At 49.4% G+C, this 21,399-nt stretch overlaps 2 protein-coding genes across 5 annotated transcripts in view; one reads left to right on the top strand and one right to left on the bottom strand.

The window, feature by feature from the left end:
* The window catches only part of lrrk2 (leucine-rich repeat kinase 2), a 37,464-nt gene extending 28,889 nt beyond the window's left edge, over positions 1-8,575 (bottom strand). For both annotated transcript variants that reach the window (XM_060061614.1, XM_060061615.1), the window contains exons 1-8: positions 8,365-8,575; positions 7,894-7,979; positions 6,529-6,638; positions 5,811-5,899; positions 4,531-4,665; positions 3,805-3,939; positions 1,594-1,725; positions 795-914 (exon numbers count right to left, since the gene is read on the bottom strand). In XM_060061614.1, the coding sequence (XP_059917597.1) occupies positions 795-914; positions 1,594-1,725; positions 3,805-3,939; positions 4,531-4,665; positions 5,811-5,899; positions 6,529-6,638; positions 7,894-7,979; positions 8,365-8,575 (1,018 nt within the window). The remainder of the gene's footprint in view (positions 1-794; positions 915-1,593; positions 1,726-3,804; positions 3,940-4,530; positions 4,666-5,810; positions 5,900-6,528; positions 6,639-7,893; positions 7,980-8,364) is intronic.
* A 214-nt stretch (positions 8,576-8,789) lies between these two features.
* On the top strand, positions 8,790-19,932 carry LOC132465001 (proton myo-inositol cotransporter-like). 3 transcript variants are annotated; one of them, XM_060061661.1, is made up of 13 exons: positions 8,790-8,923; positions 9,683-10,364; positions 11,122-11,281; positions 13,557-13,765; positions 14,298-14,406; positions 14,702-14,865; positions 15,450-15,564; positions 15,942-16,067; positions 16,456-16,574; positions 16,784-16,936; positions 17,621-17,848; positions 17,981-19,009; positions 19,241-19,932. In XM_060061661.1, the coding sequence occupies exons 2-11, from the start codon at positions 9,860-9,862 to the stop codon at positions 17,833-17,835; spliced, it is 1,875 nt and encodes a 624-aa protein (XP_059917644.1). In that variant the 5' UTR covers positions 8,790-8,923; positions 9,683-9,859; the 3' UTR covers positions 17,836-17,848; positions 17,981-19,009; positions 19,241-19,932. The 3 variants fall into 3 exon arrangements, with proteins under 3 accessions (XP_059917644.1, XP_059917643.1, XP_059917642.1); XM_060061660.1 differs by having other exon boundaries at positions 17,970-19,009; XM_060061659.1 differs by having other exon boundaries at positions 17,621-17,870.
* Positions 19,933-21,399: the final 1,467 nt, after the last annotated feature.

The following is a 21,399-nucleotide window of genomic DNA, read 5'->3' as shown; positions in this document are numbered from 1 at the left end:
AAAAGGAGGAGGAGAAGGAGATGAGGAGAAGGAGGACACAGTGAAGTTGTTCCATTGCTGGATTACTTCCTTTCCCATGCTGCAGATCTCTTTGCTGGAAAGCACCATATCTGATTTCACTAACGTAATAATTGGTTTTATTAGTTTATTTTCTAACCGTTGTCCATTATACCAAGACATGCCAACTGCCCCTGGTTTGTCGCTGAGTTGTACACAACGCTTTTATCACCGAGGACATAATGTCCAGATTTGTGGTTTATTTTGATCTGGGCTTCACCATCGCGTCATGAGTTCCCCCGACAGGATATCCTGTCAGACCTGTACGACCCCCCCCTCCCCCTCAGTACTGGCACTGGTGATTCACTGCATATTATAACAACTGTATATTTCATAAAATGTATATTATACCAACTGTTTTCTTATTACAACTGTATATACATTTTCTGTGAGGTAGTGAGTGAGTGAGTGAGTGAGTGAGTGAGTGATGAGACAGTGAGTGAGTGATGAGACAGTGAGTGATTGAGTGAGTGAGTGAGTGAGTGAGTGAGTGAGTGAGTGAGTGAGTGAGTGAGTGAGTGAGTGAGTGAGTGATGAGTGACTGGGTGGGTGAGTGAGTGAGTGAGTGAGTGAGTGAGTGAGTGAGTGAGTGAGTGAGTGAGTGAGTGAGTGAGTGAGTGAGTGAGTGAGTGAGTGAGTGAGTGAGTGGGTGGGTGAGTGAGTGAGTGAGTGAGTGAGTGAGTGAGTGAGTGAGTGAGTGAGTGAGTGAGTGACTTGGTGGGTGAGTGAGGACTCACTGAGGTCGGCCAGGCAGGACAGGGCGGCAGCATTCAGCTCGGCGTTGTCGGGAAACGTCCGACACGCCCGGACCGCCACCCTCTGGACCCCGTTCAGCACCAGGATGTTGTAGTAGCTCTCTGGAGGGGCGCACACACACACACACACACACACACACGCACACATGCACACGCAGCCGCACGCACAAACACACACACACACACACACACACACACACACACACACACACACACACACACACACACACACACACACACACACACACACACACACACACACACACACACACACACACACACACACTTTTAAAGAAACTAACTAACAGTTTACCCCCTCCAAGATATTATTACAGCGGAGGACCCCCTTCACCGGCGCAAAACATTTTTGGGAGAAAAATAGTCACAATTGAGTGAGGAACATGGGCTTTTGCTTCACGCAACTGTTGGCTTCTTCTCCCCACAAAAGAAGCACAACGCCAGGGGAGGGTCAGAGCATGTAGAGGTGATTAACCGGAAGGTTGCTAGTTTGATCCCCAGCTCCTCCTAGCTGAGTGCCTCTGAGCAGGGCACCTCACCCTAACTGCTCCCGACGAGCTGCCTTACGTGGTTGACACCACCGTTGGTGTGAATGTGTGTGAACAGGACCAGCTGATTGGCTGATCTATCCATTATTCCTTGGGTAGACACGCCCACACGTCACTATAGGATAGATTTTGAAACGGCCAATCACATCACACCTTGAGAATGTGCACGGTAGAACTGTTCCAAACAGGACGACCTTTGACCCCCTGGGCCGTACCTGATGTTAACCTCCTGAAGAGGCGGCAGCTGGCCTCCTGTAGGTCCTCAGTGTCCGGGAAGGCATCCATGGCGGCGATGAGCGAGCTGTAAACCCGGGCGCCGCCGGACATCAACATCTCGACATTACTGGCTGCACAAGCACACACGCACCCACAAAAAGAAACACACACACGCGCACGCTCACATGCACATGTACACACACACACACACACATACGCAAAGAAACACACACAAGCACAAAGAAACACGCAGGGTTACTAAGGATGTTAACATATTTCACCTGATGTTTGTTTAATGTGGCATCACTGATAGTTCTCATAAGATATAGTTCTCATAAGATAGAAAGACAGACAGACGATATATATATATATATATATATATATATATATATGACGTTGACAACGTTGACAACACATGATATAACGTCATATAGTTCAAGTGAGATGGAGCCTCAGAATTAAGCTCAATATTATTAAAGGAGACATATTATGTTGTTTTCCCAACAAGTAAACACAGTATTTGAGTTCCAGAAAACATGTTTTCTAAGCTTTTATTTCTAAGTTTTGGCTGGAAATAGCTTTTAGGAAAAAATTCTCCCTACCGCTACTCCCCTCTGTTTCAGTCCCTTCAGAATGCGCTGTTTCTGGTGTCTGTAGCTTTAATGCAAATGAGCTGCTGCCCATTGACCAATGAGCTGTCAGACTGAACCACAGCATGGAGAAGGGATTGTGGCCGTTTGCAGACTCCTGGAGCTCTATATCTATATAATATACAATCATATAATCTAATAATAATAATATTATATGTTGGTATTTGGTATTTAGCTCGGCGGCAGTCCGGCAGCTCAGCTCCGGGAGTACAATCCTTTTCTCCTCCATGTCTCCTCCTCCGGACTGCCGCCGAAGCTCTGGCGGCACCTTTGGCGGGGGGAGCTCGGCAGCAGTCCGGCAGAGAAAGGGATTGTACTCCCGGAGCTCAGCTACCGGGCTGCCGCCGAGTTCCCCCCGCCGGAGCTGCTCGTCGAGGTAATATTCAAGTGTGACTCCTTCCTACCTAGGAGGGGGCGCCGAAACTGACTGGCTCGGTTGGTAACTGTAGGCGGGGTACTTTCAGAAATGCGTATCTCACTGACAAAATCATGTACAGACTTTTTCAAAGTTTGTAGGCGCGTGGGAGCATCAGAGACCCAAAACAACACCCCAAATCCCAGGAAAAGTGTTGTTTTCATGATATGTCCCCTTTAATATCGCAAAAGTCCAATTTGTCCTGTTTGAGTAATTTAATAATATTTGCACATTGGCAACATGTTCCTAAATCCTAAAAATACAAAAAAATATATAAGATCCTTCTAGTAACTTTCTAATCACATACTTATCTCTGCCCCTCATCGGGCAGATAATTTCATTATGGAGCCGGACGACCACAGTGTTCGTATCTGACAGACCTCATGGCTGTGGGGCCGGACGGACAAACGTCTTATCGCTAATTAACAATGATTCTGAGTAAAGGGTACAACACACGCAGTCCAGTGTTTGCACCACTAGCCTACTGAGTATTCCTGACCAGCGCCACAAATAGAATCAGAGGAAACCACCCAGCGAACATACACGTGGGTCCCATTGAATCAACCATTAAAAGTGTTTATTAAGTCTCTTTGTACCAACTCTTAGTTACGGCGCATCACAAATAGCTACTCTACTTATATATAAACACTTATATTTAGACTATAAATACTCAAGAACACCCAGAATACTAAAAACAAGGAGACCAAAGTAGCAGAATACATTTACCTTTAGGGCATTCAGCAGACGCTTTGCGACTTACAGTAAGCATATTTGTCAGAAGAAAGAGAAACAACAATATATCGCTGTCGGTAAAGTAAGGATGTTCATAGAATCAAGTGCCAAACACTAACAATCACTAGGTTAACCAATTCAAAGTATACAACAGAGATAGCTAGGATAAGATGCTACACGATGCCAAGTACTATTTTAAGTGCTTTTGTAAAATCAGAACTAGAGAAAATTCATTGTGAAACCTTCTCCATCATTTGTTGGATTTCTTCTTTAGACTTTTCCACAAGTTTACATTTTTTGCAAACTATTATACAAACTATAAAAGAGTTTACCAAAATGTCCAAAATGTGCGAAAACACCAAAAAAGTGTGGAAAGTGTGACGGGTGGGTGTGGGGTCAGGGTCCGGTCTTACCAGGTCCGGCCAGGGGGATCAGGACCCTGATGGCCTGCAGGAGCAGGTCTGGTCTGACCCGGGACCCCTGAAGGGTCCCCAGGACCACCAGGTGATCCTGGGTCTCAACAAACTCCACCAGGTGGTCATCACTCACTGCATGGAGGGGGGGGGGGGGGGGAGAGATACGAAGGATGGGAGAGAGGGGGGCGAGAGGGAGGTAGAGACAGAGAGAGGGACGGAGGGAGGGGGAGTGGGCGAGAGGGAGGGAGAGACAGAGAGAGGGACAGAGGGAGGGGGAGTGGGCGAGAGGGAGGGAGAGACAGACAGAGAGAGGGACGGAGGGAGGGGGAGTGGGCGAGAGGGAGGGAGAGACAGAGAGAGGGACAGAGGGAGGGGGAGTGGGCGAGAGGGAGGGAGAGACAGAGAGAGGGACAGAGGGAGGGGGAGTGGGCGAGAGGGGGACAGAGAGAGAGAGACAAAAAGAGGCAGGGAAAGAGAGTGAGTTGGAGACACATATCCCTTGTATTTTATGTCTTCATTTAATATTTGTAATTATTTATATAAAGAAAGATCATTTTTTTCCATGTCGTAAAGGATATTTGTGATTTAATTGATGAGAGGGAGAAAGAGAGAGAGAGCAGTAGAGAGAGTGAGAGAGCGAGAGAGCGAGAGACAGAGAAAGAGAGAGGGACAGAGAGTAGTAGAGAGAGCGAGAGACAGACAGAGTGAGTGAGTGTGTGTTACCTCTCTCCAAGAGGAGCTGCAGGGAGGTACAGCCCTGCAGCAGCACCTCCTCGCTGGAGGAGAACCTCCTCATGGCCTCAACCAGAAGACCGAACACCTCCTCCTCCTCCTCCAACACCAAGAGGGGCAGCATGTCTACACACACACACACACACACACACACACACACACCATGTCAGAGGTACACGCACAAACGCACACACACACACACACACACACACACACACACACACACACACACACACACACACACACACACCCAATAACACGTGTCAGATGTCCACACACACACACACACACACTTTTAGAGAAACTAGCATCAGTATGCGGTATGATAAGAATAATAGATTTATAAAGACACTCATAATGCAACAGACAATTAACATCGCCAATTAAACACACATGCACACACACACACACACAAACTCTCACACACACACACACACACACACACACACACACACACACACACACACACACACACACACACACACACACACACACACACACACACACACACACACACACACACACACACACACACACGAAGAACAGGAAGAACAGGAAGAACAGGATAATTTAAGGCCTAAAGTGTCATCCCTATGTCATATTGAGGACTGTGGATTCCTGGGGCTGAAGCCATTAAACAGGGAGGGCCGTCATTAAGGACTAAACTGGAAATTTACTACCAGAGTAACCATAGCAGCCTGTACTCCTAATAGTCTCACAAATCCGACTAGTCTTATCATCTAGAGTCTGATAGCAGAAGAGCTCAGATCAGGCTGAACGGGCGGTTTGCTTTCTGCTCTTCGTATTTATTTTATAAATATGCATATATACATATATATATTCTGCTGGATCGGATGTTCTGCTGTAACACAGAAGGTCTGCTGGATAGTAGCGACACAAGTCTGCTTCCCCACTTTCTTGAATGTTGTTGGTAAAGTGACTTAAAAGATAAAGCATAGTTTAACATGCCATGGGACATTGACATTCTTCCGTTGTTAGTTTATCACAGGTGTGTGTGTATAGCCTATAGGTATGTGTGTGTGTAGATAGTAGGCAGTGATTATATTGTCCGAACCAATTCAAAAAGGTCAGTTATTTTGGGAATAAAACAGTCGACAATGGGAGACGAAAATAGTACACACACACACACACACACACACACACACACACACACACACACACACACACACACACACACACACACACACACACACACACACACACACACACACACACACACACACACACACACACACACACACACGTCTCACCTTGCCCCAGCAGCAGAGCCAGGGCCCGCAGACCCACCATGGTCACCCTGACATCGCTGCTGTACAGAGACAGCACCTTCAGCAGCAGCCTGCAGACAGGCCGGGGCACGTTAGAGACCCCTCCACCCAGCCACACCGGCCATGTTCAGGAAGGTGCTTAAAGGGCCAGTGAACCAAACTAAATGTAAGCCAAACTTATGTTCATTTAATAACTTCTTAGCATGTCCTCAATGTCGTGATCTATGCCATTTTGTCACTGCTTTAACTTCTTTAATAAAACCCCAACTCAGAAGAGACAGGGGTAGTTTGTGAACGTTCGGCTCGGCTCGAGCACTAGACCCGTTAGTTTGGTGACGTTGAAGGAACACAAAGAGGCTATGCTAATAGCATGGTGTGTGTGTGTGTGTGTGTGTGTGTGTGTGTGTGTGTGTGTGTGTGTGTGTGTGTGTGTGTGTGTGTGTGTGTGTGTGTGTGTGTGTGTGTGTGTGTGTGTGTGTGTGTGCGTGTGCGTGTGTGCGTGTGTGCGTGTGTGAACCATGGGGATAACACACCCCACTTCCTTCCTTGAACTCTTACAACACAAAGCGTGCCAACTGAAAAAGGGAGAGAAATGCACCAGGCCATTATAATGAATACCCTGTCATCATAAAATGAGGGTCAAATGAGTATCAAGCCCCAACAGATGATCCAGGGTTAGTATAGAGCCGGCTCCACTTACTGGTGCACAGCCAGTACCTCCCATTCTCGGGCCTCTTCCAGTGAGCACGTTAACTGGTCCAGCGTCCTGGGCCGGATCTCGATCAGACGGCACAGCAGCGACCAGCCTACCTGGAGACGAGACAGCTGGCTGAGTTACAGCCCATAAACGGCCTGATGTAGAGGCTACAGGTGTAGAGCCTTAACCAGTAACCTACCGGCCAGTCACTTGTAATTCACACTACACTCATCGCTGGTTTCACTGTGCAGCTATTTCTGCATACATTATATGGTTACATTATGTTGTGATTGTATGTCAACAGTTTACTGTACAATAATCATTCGAATTATACAAATAATATAAATTATCGTCTGTATTTGCGTACCTTTATGTGATTTACGGGGGGGGGGGGGGGGGGAGGGGGGCGAACAAGACCACACCATGGATGAATATGTACTGTATATGATCACCTGAGCGCGTGCACAATTACACGTGATGTCACATGACGTGACGCAGCGTGAAGCAGCGTGAAGCAGCGTGTAAACGTGCACGCGCTCAGACGCTCCACTCCCCAGTCCCCGTCATGTGGACTGAGGAGGCTCAGCCGACACAGGCCAGCTCTTAAAGTGGCTTGGGACGCCTTGTTAACCTTCAGCCGGATCGTTAAAGGTTAACGAGGGACGATGATTCAGTCCTTTTAAGAAGTTGGCGACGGCGTGGCTCGCCTCTGAAGGTAGAACAACAAAGGAAACTAAAACTCAGGTGTGAGTGTCACTGCTCCAGCGGTCACCAACCGTAGCCCTTAAACCTAACTATTACTCTTACATTAACCCCTAAACTTAACCCTAGCCCCTAAACCTAACTATAACCCTAACCTTAAACTAGCCATAACCCTTAAACCGTTCTCTAACTCGAACTCCGCCCATTTGGCTCTTCCCTGCCTGGAAACGCCCCTCCTGCTCAACACACCCCTACCTGGAAAACAAGGCAGGCAGGGGTGTGAGGGCTGAGTCCAGGCACGGGCGTGGCGACCGGGAGGGTCCCAGGCAGGGCATAGATCTGGGGGGGATATGTCTCCCCCCAAAGACTTGATTTGTCAGCCCAAAGAAATGTGGCAGCGGATCGAGTCTGATTGAAAGTTGACTTTCAAGAAAACTGTCAAAACCTACGTTTAACAACACAACTTGTGATATAATTGATTTTTTTTTATTGTAGAGTATCTGTCAATTTTGTTAAATGTTATTGGATAATACTCCTGGGCCAGCCGAACTAAACTAGCCTGGAGTCTCAGTCCAGACCCCGAGCAACAGTCAATCCGAGGCTCTTTAGGTATTGATTAAAATACGAAATAATCCTAAAAGGGCCAATATGTCTTTGTATCTTTACCTGCTGGACTCCTTTGCTGTCGATGTAGGTTGACAGCACCAGCATCAGAGGGACGTGGACGTCTTTGTCTTCAAACAGCTCTGCTGCTGCAGAGACCACAAAGAAACAAAGAGGACTTCAGCAAGGCTGGGACCATAAACCTAACTAAAACCCCTACCTAACCAGAACCAGAAACAGAGAGGACATCGACAGGGAGGAGACCTCTCTGCTCTCTGTCCCCATGCTGAGGCTTATTATGGTAATTTACACTTTAAGAGAAGCGTGCAACTGAGAAAAAAGAACTGGAACTGGAACTGGAAAACAGAGGGGAAATGAAATGTCTTACAACGATGTAGGTATACATAAATGTGTTTAAATACAGAATATTCAACAGTCACGCGTATCATCTCCTACATCCTTTAGTTTGAGCTCTCTATAAACGTATGCACAATTTATACACACACTTATAAATCAGCAGAGTAGTAGTCCTACCATCGTCCGTGTGCGCGTGGAACAGCAGATCCTGGATGATCTGTACCAGCGTTATCAGCTGCCTGTCCTCCTGCACGTTGCTCAGCCGGACCACCAGCTTCTTGATGCTCTCCTCCAGGTCCTCTTTGTTCACCATGGTGTCCCAGGGTGTCAGCTCAGCTAGTCCGGAGAACTGATCATCGGTGGCCCACATGCTCGAGTCATGCGGCATCAACTCACGATTTGCTGCCGCTCTGCAGCGCCAAAGGACGGTTACAGAGACGCATCACAGCGGGGGACCAACACGGGGAGAAAATACCATGTGGGGTGCAGCCGGACGTCAAAACAAACACAACAGCCCGGGGTGGGTGAGCCAATCGCTGCTGTTGTGAGGAATGAGTCGGGTGGTTCCTAGTTCCACGGAGACATGTTCCCTTTCTGTTTCTGAGGGGACGGACGGACGTGCGTTCACCGTGACGTGTGTTGCTTCCTCCCGACTGTCATATGACTTCTCTGGGATTCAGGACTTCAGTCTGAAACCTCCCGTCCGAGGAGAGGCGAGCAGGGATCAGCGAACAAAGTAAGAAGAGACGCTTTATGTTGTTGTTTGGTTACTTTGATGAACAGCTCACGCCACTATTGGAGTTAATTATAAAGTTTTACCGGTTGTCTCCCCTTTAGTGTCCGCGGTCACTTTAGGAATTGATAGGAAGTGGAAGTTTGATGAGGACTGGATCTGTGTGTTTTACTTTACGGCAGTCCGCAGACAGCTGGTGCATTCAGGCTCCCATTAACATCATCATAACCTGTATACCAGCAGGTCGGGGTGACGTGCACCAGTGGCAATCGATCCATCATCCACGTTGGAATATTGATTAGCAAAAATGGGCGTCGAGACAGTTGAAGACGATCAGTGTTGGTGTTATTAAGTATAACGACTGGTTGTGCGGGGAGAGTGAATGGTTTGATGGACTGTAGCACTGGGTTGGAGTTTAAACGACGAGACAAGTTGTCAATAATAACAATCCTCGAGGGGGGTCACCTGTGGAACGCGCCGCGCCCCCGTGTATCGCTATTGGCTCGACTGACTAGGCTTAGCGTTATCCCGGTTTACCGCCGCGCAGCTTCCGGTTCTGTTGTTAACAGTCTAGAGCGACCATAATTACAAACCAAAAGGGAGAATAAATCTGAATTTTGAAAAGTCTGTGACAGATTTATGTCAGAAACATGAAACAGACATATCTCTCTCACTCTCTCACTCGCCTCTCGAAGCTATATGCATCTCAAAGTCCCGCCCCCTCTCTCACCAATAACGCTAATTTGCTGCATCTCGTTCCAGGCGGTCCGTCGTAACACGAGAACGCCTGACTGGAACAAGACTAGCCAGACAAGAAGCAGCGACGTGATTTCATTTCCCTGGCATGTCACAGAAAACCCTCAGCACTTTCGGATCAGACGCCAAACCGTCCGCCGAGAACCGGACACCCAGGGTGTAACCGACGCGCCTCTCTTTCGCATGTCCAGCAGCAAGCACCATGACCCCCCGCTGCGCCGCCTAACCAGCCCCATGGGGGACGGGGAGAAGAAAGCGACCGACGATGGAGAACGGAGCCTCATCAGCCCCCAACTGGATGGAGTCCCGGTCACCGCTTATGGTACCGACCCCCAGGACCCGGACGCAGCCCGACCCCCTACGCCGGGGTTCGTGTACGTATTGACGTTCTTCTCCGCCCTCGGGGGCTTCATCTTCGGCTACGACACGGGGGTGGTGTCCGGGGCCATGCTGCTGTTGAAGCGAGAGATGCACCTGGACGCCCTTTGGCAGGAGCTGGTGGTGTCGAGCACCGTGGGGGCCGCGGCGCTCTCCGCCCTAATGGGGGGTTTCCTGAACGGGGTGTTTGGCCGCCGGATCTGCATCCTGTTGGCCAGCGGCATCTTCAGCGTCGGCGGAGTTGTCCTGGGCACCGCGCCGGATAAGATTACCCTTCTCCTAGGAAGGGTCATCGTTGGCTTGGGTATAGGTACGTTTTCTGGTTCTGTTGTTCTGTTGAGCTTTTATTAAAGTATTTATTTGTAGGCTACTGTGAAAGTGTTTGAATATACTAGGGTGGTTCCCAACCTAGGTGTCGCGACCCCACTGGGGCTCGACCCCTGATACGGGTCGCAGGAGATGTCTGACATAAGCTGATGTTTGGGTATCCTTTTGATAATTTAACGTCATGTTTATGAATGCCCTGCCTGATGATTCATAGCCTAACCAAATCACTTAGATCCTGGTCAGAGAGGTTGGGCTCAGCATAGACACTAAACAGATCAGATCATGTAAACAGAGGAAATTTATCTTATCAAGCCTATTTTATCTGTTTAGAACCTTATCACCGTGTCTCAAAGGGCTTCATATGCCGCGTTATACAGACCCCCTTATCTCCGGATTAAACCTAAAGGGCGAGGAAAACTCCTCAAATTATCCAGGAAGAAACGTCTAGGGACCCAGAAGAGCAACCCCTTCGTTTGAGGGTCATTAGGGGGCTGTAGGGGCTGGTGGGGCAGACATGACGGTGTGTATACGTAGTAGTAGTAGTGATGGTGTTTATAGGTAGTGGTGTTCGTGATGGTGTTTATAGGTAGTGGTGTTTATAAGTAGTAGTGACAGTGTTAATACGTAGTAGTAGTGATAGTGTTAGTAATGAACAGAGCTCTGTGTCATGTATCTGCTCGATGATGATGATGATGATGATGATGATGATGATGATGATGATGATGTGGGCTGTGTGCTAGGGCTGGCCTCCATGACGGTCCCGGTGTACATCGCGGAGGTGGCCCCCCCCCACCTCAGGGGCCAGCTGGTCACCCTCAACCAGCTCTTCATCACCGGGGGCCAGTTCAGCGCCAGCATGGTGGACGGGGCCTTCAGCTACCTGGAGAAGGACGGCTGGAGGTACATCAAGGATATCATCTTCTCTCTCGTTTGTGTGTGTGCGCACCACACCCCTCTAATTAGACAGTTTACCCCTTCTCTTTGTCTTTCTGTGCTGCAGCTCGTTCTCGCGCGTTCTCTCTCGGTCTCTGTCTATGTCTCTCTCTCTCTCTCTCTCTCTCTCTTTACTACTACTACGTTGGTTTACATCTTGAAGAGCCCTAGAGTTATGTTTACATTTCCCAGAGGATGTGGTTTAGGCTCAGACCGCCTCGTGACACCGTCCGCATATTCAAATTAATATCTGGGCGCCCATCTTCATGACCATTCAGAATGCTGATCTAACTCTGTGCGCTATTGAAGAATTTGTTTAAATGTCCAGCAGAATATGCTCTGGGGAAGCCTTCTGTGCAGATCTGGGTAGCTCTGTCGATCGCTGCCCTTTTATTGGCCATCGCTTCGAAGTCCTGCTCTCAGACAGCGGGACTCCTTGATCGACAAAATCCATTTCAGATAAACTGGTTGAACACAAGTATTGGCTGACAAAAGCAGCAACGTCAGTGTAGACTTAGCTGTGAAGACTACAGTCCAGTCCATGATAGGGACGACCAATACTGCCTCTGGATAACACACCAGGGCCAACACAGGGGACCTACAGGGCAAAGGTCAGACAGTAGGGGTGTAACGATTCATGCGATGCGTCGATGAATCGATTGTCTGTCCTACCGATTCAACTAAATCGATCTGCTAAAATAAATAAATAGAATGAATCGCTTTGGCTTCACCAATAATCGATATAAATGCTTTAAATCGTATGAATCGATTATGATTAATGTTTTAAGACTTAGTTTACACGTTTATTTTGTGAAGTGGAGCTCGGTAATCCGTAACTCTGTCATCAGCCAGTCAGCTTGCAAGGAAGTCCCACAAGAGGTTTTTTTTCTCCCTCACCCTCTACTGGTGCATTTCAAACATGGCAGAGAGCGGCAGCGAGATTGTTAATGCACCAGCAAACTTGAAATCCAAAGTGTGGAAGCATTTTGGCTTTGCAAAGAATAATGCTAAAATTGACAAGGGGTATCACATTATTGCATGTTTATTTCACGGATATAGAATTTTGGTTCAAAGTTACTGAATCGAATCGTGGTTTACAGAATCGAATCGAATCGTTACAAAAAAAAATAATTGTCTTTGAATCGAATCGCCAACTACTGAATCGTTAATCGAATCGAATCGTCTGAAGCCAAAGATTCTCTATCAGACAGTGATTAGCAGTACACAATGAGGGTCATGTTGTGAGACCGTGGCCTGTGTCTCTGACCAGCAGACCCCAGGTCAGAGATACAGGCAGGGCTCCTGCCAGCTGCACTCCCCAGGTCAGAGAGACAGGCAGTCGGAGAGACAGGCCGTCAGAGAGACAGGCAGGGCTCCAGCCAGCAGCACTCCACAGGTCAGAGAGACAAGCAGTCCCCATGTCAGAGAGACAGGCAGTCCCCAGGCCAGAGAGCCAGGCAGTCCTCAGGTCAGAGGGACAGGCAGTCCCCAGGTCAGAGAGACAGGCAGTCCCCAGGCCAGAGAGCCAGGCAGTCCTCAGGTCAGAGGGACAGGCAGTCCCCAGGTCAGAGAGACAGGCAGTCCCCAGGCCAGAGAGCCAGGCAGTCCTCAGGTCAGAGGGACAGGCAGTCCCCAGGTCAGAGAGACAGGCAGTCCCCAGGCCAGAGAGCCAGGCAGTCCCCAGGCCAGAGAGCCAGGCAGTCCTCAGGTCAGAGAGCCAGGCAGTCCCCAGGTCAGAGAGACAGGCAGTCCTCAGGTCAGAGAGAAATGAAGTCCCCAGGTCAGAGAGACAGGCAGTCTCCAGCCAGTCCGTGCTCTGATCTGATCCTGGGTCAGGAGACGACCCTGTTCAGGTCTCCTTCTGATCTTAATCCCTGCCCCTCTCCTCTCTTCATCTTCTATTTCTTTCTCCTTATGGTCTCTCTTTCCCTCACTGTCTCTCCCCCTCTTCCAACACCACCATCAACCATATCCACCACCACCCTCAACACCACCCAACACACCACCACCGCCTCCTCCTCTCTTCTCCTATCCACTCCCCCCCCTCCCTACGCCTACCTCCACCTCTCCCCTTCCCCACCTGTCCACCTCTCCTCCCAACCACCCCCTCCACCAACACCACCTCTCCTACACCATCCAACACCCCACCACCTCCACCACCACTACCTCTCCTCCCCAACACCACGTCTCCAACACCATCCAACACCCCACCACCTCCACCTCCACCCTCTCCCCCCGCCAGGTACATGCTGGGTCTGTCGGTGGTCCCGGCCCTGCTCCAGTTCGGGGGGTTCCTTTTCCTCCCAGAAAGCCCCCGCTGGCTGCTGCAGAAGGGGCGGGGCCAGGAGGGCCGCGTGGTGCTGCAGCGAATCAGAGGGGGGCGGGGCGTTGACCAGGAGTACGACACCATCAGGACCAGCGTGGAGGAGGAGGAGAAGCAAGCGGGCGGAGGTAGGGACATCATCAACAGCTCCAACTGTACATCCAGGACTTTATCTGTTCTTCTGTTTTAAAACCACACTCAATACAGGGGGCTTTTATTTTGGAGGGATCATTTCCAGTTGTCATTTTGCTATAAATTTGATCTCAGCATGATCTCGGCATGATCTTAGCATCATTTTAGCATGGTCTTAGCTTGGTCTAAGCATCATCTTAGCATCATCTTAGCTTGATCTTAGCATGGTCTTAGCATGATCTTGGCATCATCTTAGAATCATCCTTACAGTTCCTGGTTAAGTAATGCTTTGACGTTGTTCCTCTGTGTTTAATGTTACCCCGCTGTGACGATGTATAAGCCAATTAATTAGCAGGTTGAGTACAAGCCGTTTCAAAACCCATCCACTTGTGACTGGTTGGTGACCCCAGAGTTCATCCGGCCGTCATAAAGCCTGGTGACCCTCAGAACAGAGGTGTCCTGTACTGACCAATCAAAGGCCCAGGGAGGCCTCGAGGTAACAGGGACATCCTTTGCTACTTCCTGCAGGGGGCCTGGTGATCTGGCGTATCCTATGCCACGCCCCCACACGCCGGGCCCTGGTGGTAGGGTGTGGGATGCAGATGTTCCAGCAGCTGTGCGGGGTCAACACTATCATGTAGGGGATACGCACGCAAACACACTCACGCACGCAAACACACACATGCACGCACTCCAACACGCACGCACACACGCACGCACGCACGCGCACACACACGCAGATACAGAGATGTGATCAAGTTAATAAATCTTTTATTTTTATGGTGATGAACTATGGATTTAGGAAGATAGTATATTACAACATGTAGGCTCCTCTAGACGATGGTTCTGTCCTTGTTTGGCAGAAGAAGTCTAAGGTTATATAAGTTTTAGATAAGTATGGTATAACTAGTATTCCTGTCCGAATGACCCAGGTACTACAGCGCCACCATCCTGCAGATGGCGGGGGTGCGAGACATCAAGCAGGCCATCTGGTTGTCCGCGGCAACCGCGGCCACCAACTTCCTGTTCACGCTGGTGGGGGTGTGGCTTGTGGAGCGGATGGGCCGGCGCCGGCTGTCGCTGTGGAGCATGCTGGGTAGGTGTCGCCATGGTCACCTCCATCGCCCCGAGCGACTCAGTACCTCAATACCACTTGTTACCCATAATGCACCAGGGATTAGGTGTACAACTGATGTACATTCCCGTGATGCACGGCGGTTCTCATTGTCATCGGATTCATCCAATAGGGACGGTCCTGATACTGTGCCTGTACGTATTGTCACAGGATGACAGTACTAATACTAGTACTACTACAACTACTACTGTCACCCTTTGACAGCTCGACCATAAATACCCTGCACTCTAGTGCTAGTACTGCTACTACTACTATGGAAATACAAAACTATTACTACTGCTTGTATACTACTACTACTAATACTATATTATTACTTCTACTGCTACTACTATATTACTTCTACTATTGTTATATTATTACTACTCCATTACTTATACGACTATATTACTACTATTAAGAGAGGATGTTTTTGTAAGAGAGAGTAAATGTGTGTGTGTGTGTGTGTGTGTGTGTGTGTGTGTGTGTGTGTGTGTGTGTGTGTGTGTGTGTGTGTGTGTGTGTGTGTGTGTGTGTGTGTGTGTGTGTGTGTGTGTGTGTGTGTCCAGGTACGGCCCTCAGTCTGGGAGTGCTGGCCCTGGGTTTCCTGCTCACCGCTGAGAACTCGCCTCCAGTCACCTCCCACCCGCTCAACCTGCCCAACAACACCTGCACCCACTATGGGTTAGACCACAAACACACAAACACACACACACCCTAATTCAATTGTTCAAAAGGGGAACTGTAGGAATGTAGATGATGTTAATTCTCATGTGTAAATATCAAGGACATGGTCAGACGCTGGTCAGACTTTTATGCGGTGGTGGTGGTGGTGGGGGGGAGAAGGACAAGGTTGCAGGGGGCTGACAGGTCCTTGGTACGAATAGGTAGCGGGAGGTACAATGCAACTGTCCACCAGATGTTTCCTAGACAACCCAGTACGCTAAAAGCACTGTGGTACAATATTCCAATTGCAGCCGCTAAAAGACCCATCATGTTGTGGATGAGATGTTCATGTGATGGGTTTAATGGACCGGAGGGTTGGGTGATCCTCGCCCCAGGACCTGTGAGGGCTGCATGCTGGACCCGGTCTGCGGGTTCTGCTACCGGGAGAACTCCACCTCCCTGTACGCCTCCACCTGCCTTCCTGCTGACCCCGCCTCCTCGGACCAGGCCGCCTGGGGCAGGTGCGTGTGTGTGTTTCTCTCTGTGTGTGTGTGTGTGTGTGTGTGTGTGTGTGTGTGTGTGTGTGTGTGTGTGTGTGTGTGTGTGTGTGTGTGTGTGTGTGTGTGTGTGTGTGTGTGTGTGTGTGTGTGCTTCTTTCTTTGTGTGTGTGTGCGTGCTTCTGTGTGTGTGTGTGTGTGTGTGTGTGTGTGTGTGTGAGCGTGCTTCTTTCTTTGTGTGTGTGTGCGTGCGTGCGTGCGTGCGTGTGCCACATCTTTGTGCTTTAATTCTTATTGATACTGCTGTCCTGTGACCCCTGTCTTCCTGTGTGTGTGTGTGTGTGTGTGTGTGTGTGTGTGTGTGTGTGTGTGTGTGTGTGTGTGTGTGTGTGTGTGTGCGATGACCTTGCAGCTGCTCCAACCAGACAGCAGGGGGCGACGGATCCTTCTGGGCCTACAACTACTGCCCCACGTCCTACTCCTGGGTGGTCCTGCTGGGCCTCATCCTGTACCTGGCCTCCTTCGCCCCAGGTCCAAGTCCCCTCTCCCCCTAGTGTTCTCCTTGGCTCCAGGTCCCACTCAGCTCACTCCTAGTGGTCTCTCTCCTAGTGGTCACCTCAGTTAGTGTCTCCTGGGAGGGTGTTTAGGCCTGAACGATTCTGTCTCAATATCTGTGTGTGTGTACGTGTGTCGTGTGTGTGTGTGTGCGTGTGTGCGTGTGGGTGTGTGTGTGTGTGTAGGCATGGGCCCCATGCCGTGGACGGTGAACTCTGAGATCTACCCCCTGTGGGCGCGCAGCACGGGCAACGCCGTCTCGGCCGGGGTCAACTGGATCTGCAACGTCCTGGTGTCCCTCAGCTTCCTGCACATGGCCCAGGCCCTCACCTACTACGGTAGGCTGCCAGGGGGGTCAGGGGTCAGGGGGGGCCGGGGGGAGGCCCAGGCCCTCACCTACTACAGTAGGCTGCCAGGGGGTCCCTCCTCCTCCTCCTCCTCTTCCTCACCCTCCCTGTCTCCTCCTCTTCCCTACTCCGCTCATTTCTCTCTCTCTCTCTCTCTCTCTCTCTCTCTCTCTCTCTCTCTCTCTCTCTCTCTCTCTCTCTCTCTCTCTCTCTCTCTCTCTCTCTCTCTCTCTCTCTCTCTCTCTCTCTCTCTCTCTCTCTCTCTCTCTCTCTCTCTCTCTCTCTCTCTGATATTGATTAATACCACATACTGTGTTGGTGGTACCAGAGGCTTGTTCTTCATCCTGTGTTGTGTTACATTATGTTGTGTTGCGGTACCAGGGGCGTGCTCTGTGTACACGGGGGGCTCCCTCCTGGGGGTGCTCTTTCTCCTGTGTTGTGTTGTGATGTGATGTGCTACATTGTGTTGTGTTTTGTTGTTCTACTTTATGTTGTGGTGTGTTGCGGTACAAAGAGCCCTCACAGTGTATGCGGTGTTCTCGCTGCTGGGCGTGCTCCTCATCTTGTGTTGTTTTGTCCTACATTATGTTATGTTGTGTTGTGTTACATTATGTTGTGGTGTGTTGTGTTGTGTTACATTATGTTGTGGTGTGTTGTGTTGTGTTGCGGTACCAGGAGCCTTCACAGTGTACGCGGTGGTCTCCCTGCTGGGGGTGCTCTTCCTCCTGGGCTGCCTGCCCGAGACGCAGGGCCTGCCCCTGGAGGAGATGGAGGTCCTGTTCACCGGCCCGCTCTGCTCCGGCGGCGGCGGCGGAGGCGTCCGCTACACCCGGGTAACGAGCAGCGACCGGCCGCCCTGCTCGGACAAGGAGCAGTCGGACACGGACTAGACCTGGACTAGACCTGGACTAGACCGGGACTAGACCTGGACTAGACCGGGACTAGACCTGGACTAGACCGGGACTAGACCGGGACTAGACCGGGACTAGACCTGGACTAGACCTGGACTAGACCTGGACTAGACCGGGACTAGACCGGGACTAGGCCTGGACTAGGCTGCTGGTGGAGGGGCGCTCTCTGGTTTCTACTCTGCACCTTCTCTCTGTTTTGTTTTTTGTTGTTTTGGGAAAAACGTTTTAAAGTGATGGACCACAGAATTCCTTCCTGTTCCTTCAAGCCGATGGACCAATCACGTCACAGCGACGGCACAGCTAAATGAAGCATCAGACTTTGAGGGGGAGGGGAGAATTCAGGCCAGAAAATCCTACACTTTTTCGGGTATATTTTTTCAATTTCCAAGGTATTCTGTGAATAATATCCAGGTCCCATCACTTTAACGAGTCGGCTAATCATGGCTGTAGAAGGGTGAGAGACACAAGTTGATTATAATTGAGTATTTATTTATTCAATGTCTTAATTCATTCCAATGGTGACATGAAACTAACAATCAATCAAAGTTTGATTTCGATATTAATTTGTTCATACCACTAACACCCTGTTGTTGTTGGTTTCATGTGTTTCATAAACGGTGGACATTATGTTGGGGGACCACAGGTGTTCAGGAGGTCTTTCTTGGTGATGATGAACTTTACAAACTGGGATTCCAGCTTCCTCTCCTCCGTGTTCTACCTCTCCTCCTTATTCCATCAAACAGTTCTTTGGTGTTTTGGAAACGTAAGACCACCTGGTCCTAACCGGGCTGGCACCATGGGGACTGGGTAGACCCTGCTGTGGGTCCACCAGGGTCCTGGTCCTAACCGGGCTGGTACCATGTGGACTGGGTAGACCCTGCTGTGGGTCCACCAGGGTCCTGGTCCTAACCAGGTTGGTACCATGTGGACTGGGTAGACCCTGCTGTGGGACCACCAGGGTCCTGGTCCTAACCAGGTTGGTACCATGTGGACTCGGTAGACCCTGCTGTGGGACCACCAGGGACGGGGTCTCACTCTGCCTAACAGCCTCATTTTGAAACGTCTGAACCCTTCGTTTTAGCCCGACCTGTCCGAGCCAGGTGTGGCTCCGTCCAGAGCGGTGGGGTTTGACGGGTCCGTCGCCTACATCACCGTAAGTCTCTTCTCGGAGGGGGGGTCCTCCAGCCCATAATACTACCAGGGGAAAGCCATTCAAGAGCTCCTTGTTCAATTCACTTTTATTTGTATAGCCCTTAATCACCGGTACAGTCTCAAAGGTCTTCAAAGGCTCTGTATTTATGACCCCCCCCCCCCCCCCCCCCCGACCCTAGCCCCCCCCCCAGAGGGCAATAAAAAACTCCCTTACCTTGTTCTGCTTCCACAGCTCCGATAGGGTGATGCTCAGCTGCAGAAGACCCCCCCCCCCCCCCCCCACCCAGGACCTGCTCTGAGGGGGTCTACACCAGGTCTCTTCACTGGCTGAATAGTGCAGGTGTACTTCTCCTTTCATCACTTTTCTTCTCCTGACAGAACTGGTTCTGTCCTGTTTGATGGTACGGCCAATATTTGCCGTGTGCATCTTGAGGGACAAAGAGCGCCTGAGCTTCTGAGTGGGACCAGAAGGTCTGAACCTCCCTAGACCCACACATGCCCTCCACAGGTCTCAGCATGTCCTGGGTTCTGGGTTCAGCGCTCGGCCACCAGAAGACCGGAGGGGCCGGAGACTCTCTCTGCTCCAGAGGGAACCTGAACTTGGTTCTTGAACACGGACAATGTCTTTGCACTTTAACACTTATGGTGGCCTTGTATTTGTATTTATACTCCTCTTGAACTGTCGTTTGTTTTATCACCGTCATTGTTCGTATGTTAACTTACAATTAATAATTATAGAAGTACTTGAAATAACTTATTATGCTTACTAATTCTGTATGGTATCTTGGTGTGGGGGGATATTCTCACTGCCTGGTTTTGGTTCCAATGTTGGATCAATGGCACAACTTTTCATATGATTATGATATCATTATCCAGATATTGTAACTTATTCTTCCAAATAAAAATGATGATCCAAAACTACAACTCCCAGCAGCACCTTTAACAAGATTGATGGAGCGTGTAGAGTGGATCCAACAGCCTACCAGTCGGTATCTTCCACTGGCAGACTGGTGAATCCACCAGCCTACCAGTTGGTACAGTCCACTGGTGAATCCACCAGCATACCAGTTGGTACAGTCCACTGGTAGGCACATCAGCCTACCAGTTGGTACGGTCCACTGGTAGGCACATCAGCCGTGGGTACGGTCCAGGACGCTGGTAGGCTGCTATCCCACTCTGCTCCTGGGTCGATGTATCCAGTCGTCCCTCTGGCTTTCTTATACTTGTCATCTTTACGACGGTGTGTAAGTGATCTTCCGCTCCCGGCTCCACTGCCTTCGTCGTATTTATTTATACTCCCTGATCACATGAGGCGGTGGTAGGCCGAACTGACTTCCACTGGGGGCTTCAGCAGCGACACCCTGCAGAGCTGTCGGCTGGGGTCCTGGACTCAATGTACTGGGTTCATGAGTTTAGTTAGGGTGTGTGTGTGTGTATGTGTGTGTGTGCCATAAGGGTCCATGAATGTGTGTTTCTCATTAAGTATTAATTATTAAGTATTGGACATGTGGCACACACACACACACACACACACACTCACACATCAAACCTGTGAACATAAACTCATACTGCACATGGAATACAGAATAAAGGACAATCCTGGATCATTTTCTGTCCTGTGGTTTGTGTACTTGCAGGTGGGCAACTGCAGGAAAAGGAGGGAGAAAATATGCATATTTCTGACAATTAGAATAGAATATGTAGCAATGGATTGAAATGATAATGGATTGAATTTATATAGGGCTTTTCTAGACACTCAAATACGCTTTACAGTGAAGGGGGGACCTCACTAGAATATGTAGAATAATTATTAATAATATAATAAATAATAAAGCCTATGCATACATCATAAGTGGATCAATGGCATTTGATGGGGCATGGCATAATTTAATCATTAGATTATTGTTTGGGTATTAGATTGGACACTAATTCCAACAATTAGCACGAAATGGCTTTAACTTGTCGTCTCTAAAATAAACATGAAAGTACAGATACTCTTGTTTATTTTGACGAAGACTTATCGTGTGGCTGCTGGTTGGACCTTCTTTAATAGGTCCATGGGTTGGACCTGGTTGGGTTAAGGTGGCTGTCATCCCACTCAGAAATATCTTATCTGTACAAAGTGGGAATCATCAAATCGCCTTATGAATACATTCATAACATCACTTTAACAATATAAAGAGCTCCTACGTGGCCATTGGCAGACCCTGCTCTTTTGTGGGAGGGAATGATCGACCTACAAACAGGTGAACTTTACACCTCATCCTGAGATGTAGAGGTAATGGATACTAGTGGATGATGGGACGTATTTACTGCAAAAAACATCTGTGCACCAAAACAGTGAAAATTATAAGAAAAAAATGGGTTTGATAATGTCTTTGCTGTTCACAA

The sequence above is a fragment of the Gadus macrocephalus genome, chromosome 9, assembly GCF_031168955.1.
Source record: "Gadus macrocephalus chromosome 9, ASM3116895v1".
NCBI lineage: Eukaryota > Metazoa > Chordata > Actinopteri > Gadiformes > Gadidae > Gadus > Gadus macrocephalus.
Note: the sequence above shows the minus strand (reverse complement) of the source record. Positions and strands in the feature narration are given on the sequence as shown.

Excerpts from the sequence above, each read along its gene's own strand:
- LOC132465001 (XM_060061661.1), top strand. The coding sequence starts at position 9,860 with ATGTCCAGCAGCAAGCACCATGACCCCCCGCTGCGCCGCCTAACCAGC. Across the intron at positions 10,365-11,121 it reads CATCGTTGGCTTGGGTATAG|GGCTGGCCTCCATGACGGTC; the intron begins GTACGTTTTCTG and ends GCTGTGTGCTAG. Across the intron at positions 14,407-14,701 it reads TGCGGGGTCAACACTATCAT|GTACTACAGCGCCACCATCC; the intron begins GTAGGGGATACG and ends CGAATGACCCAG.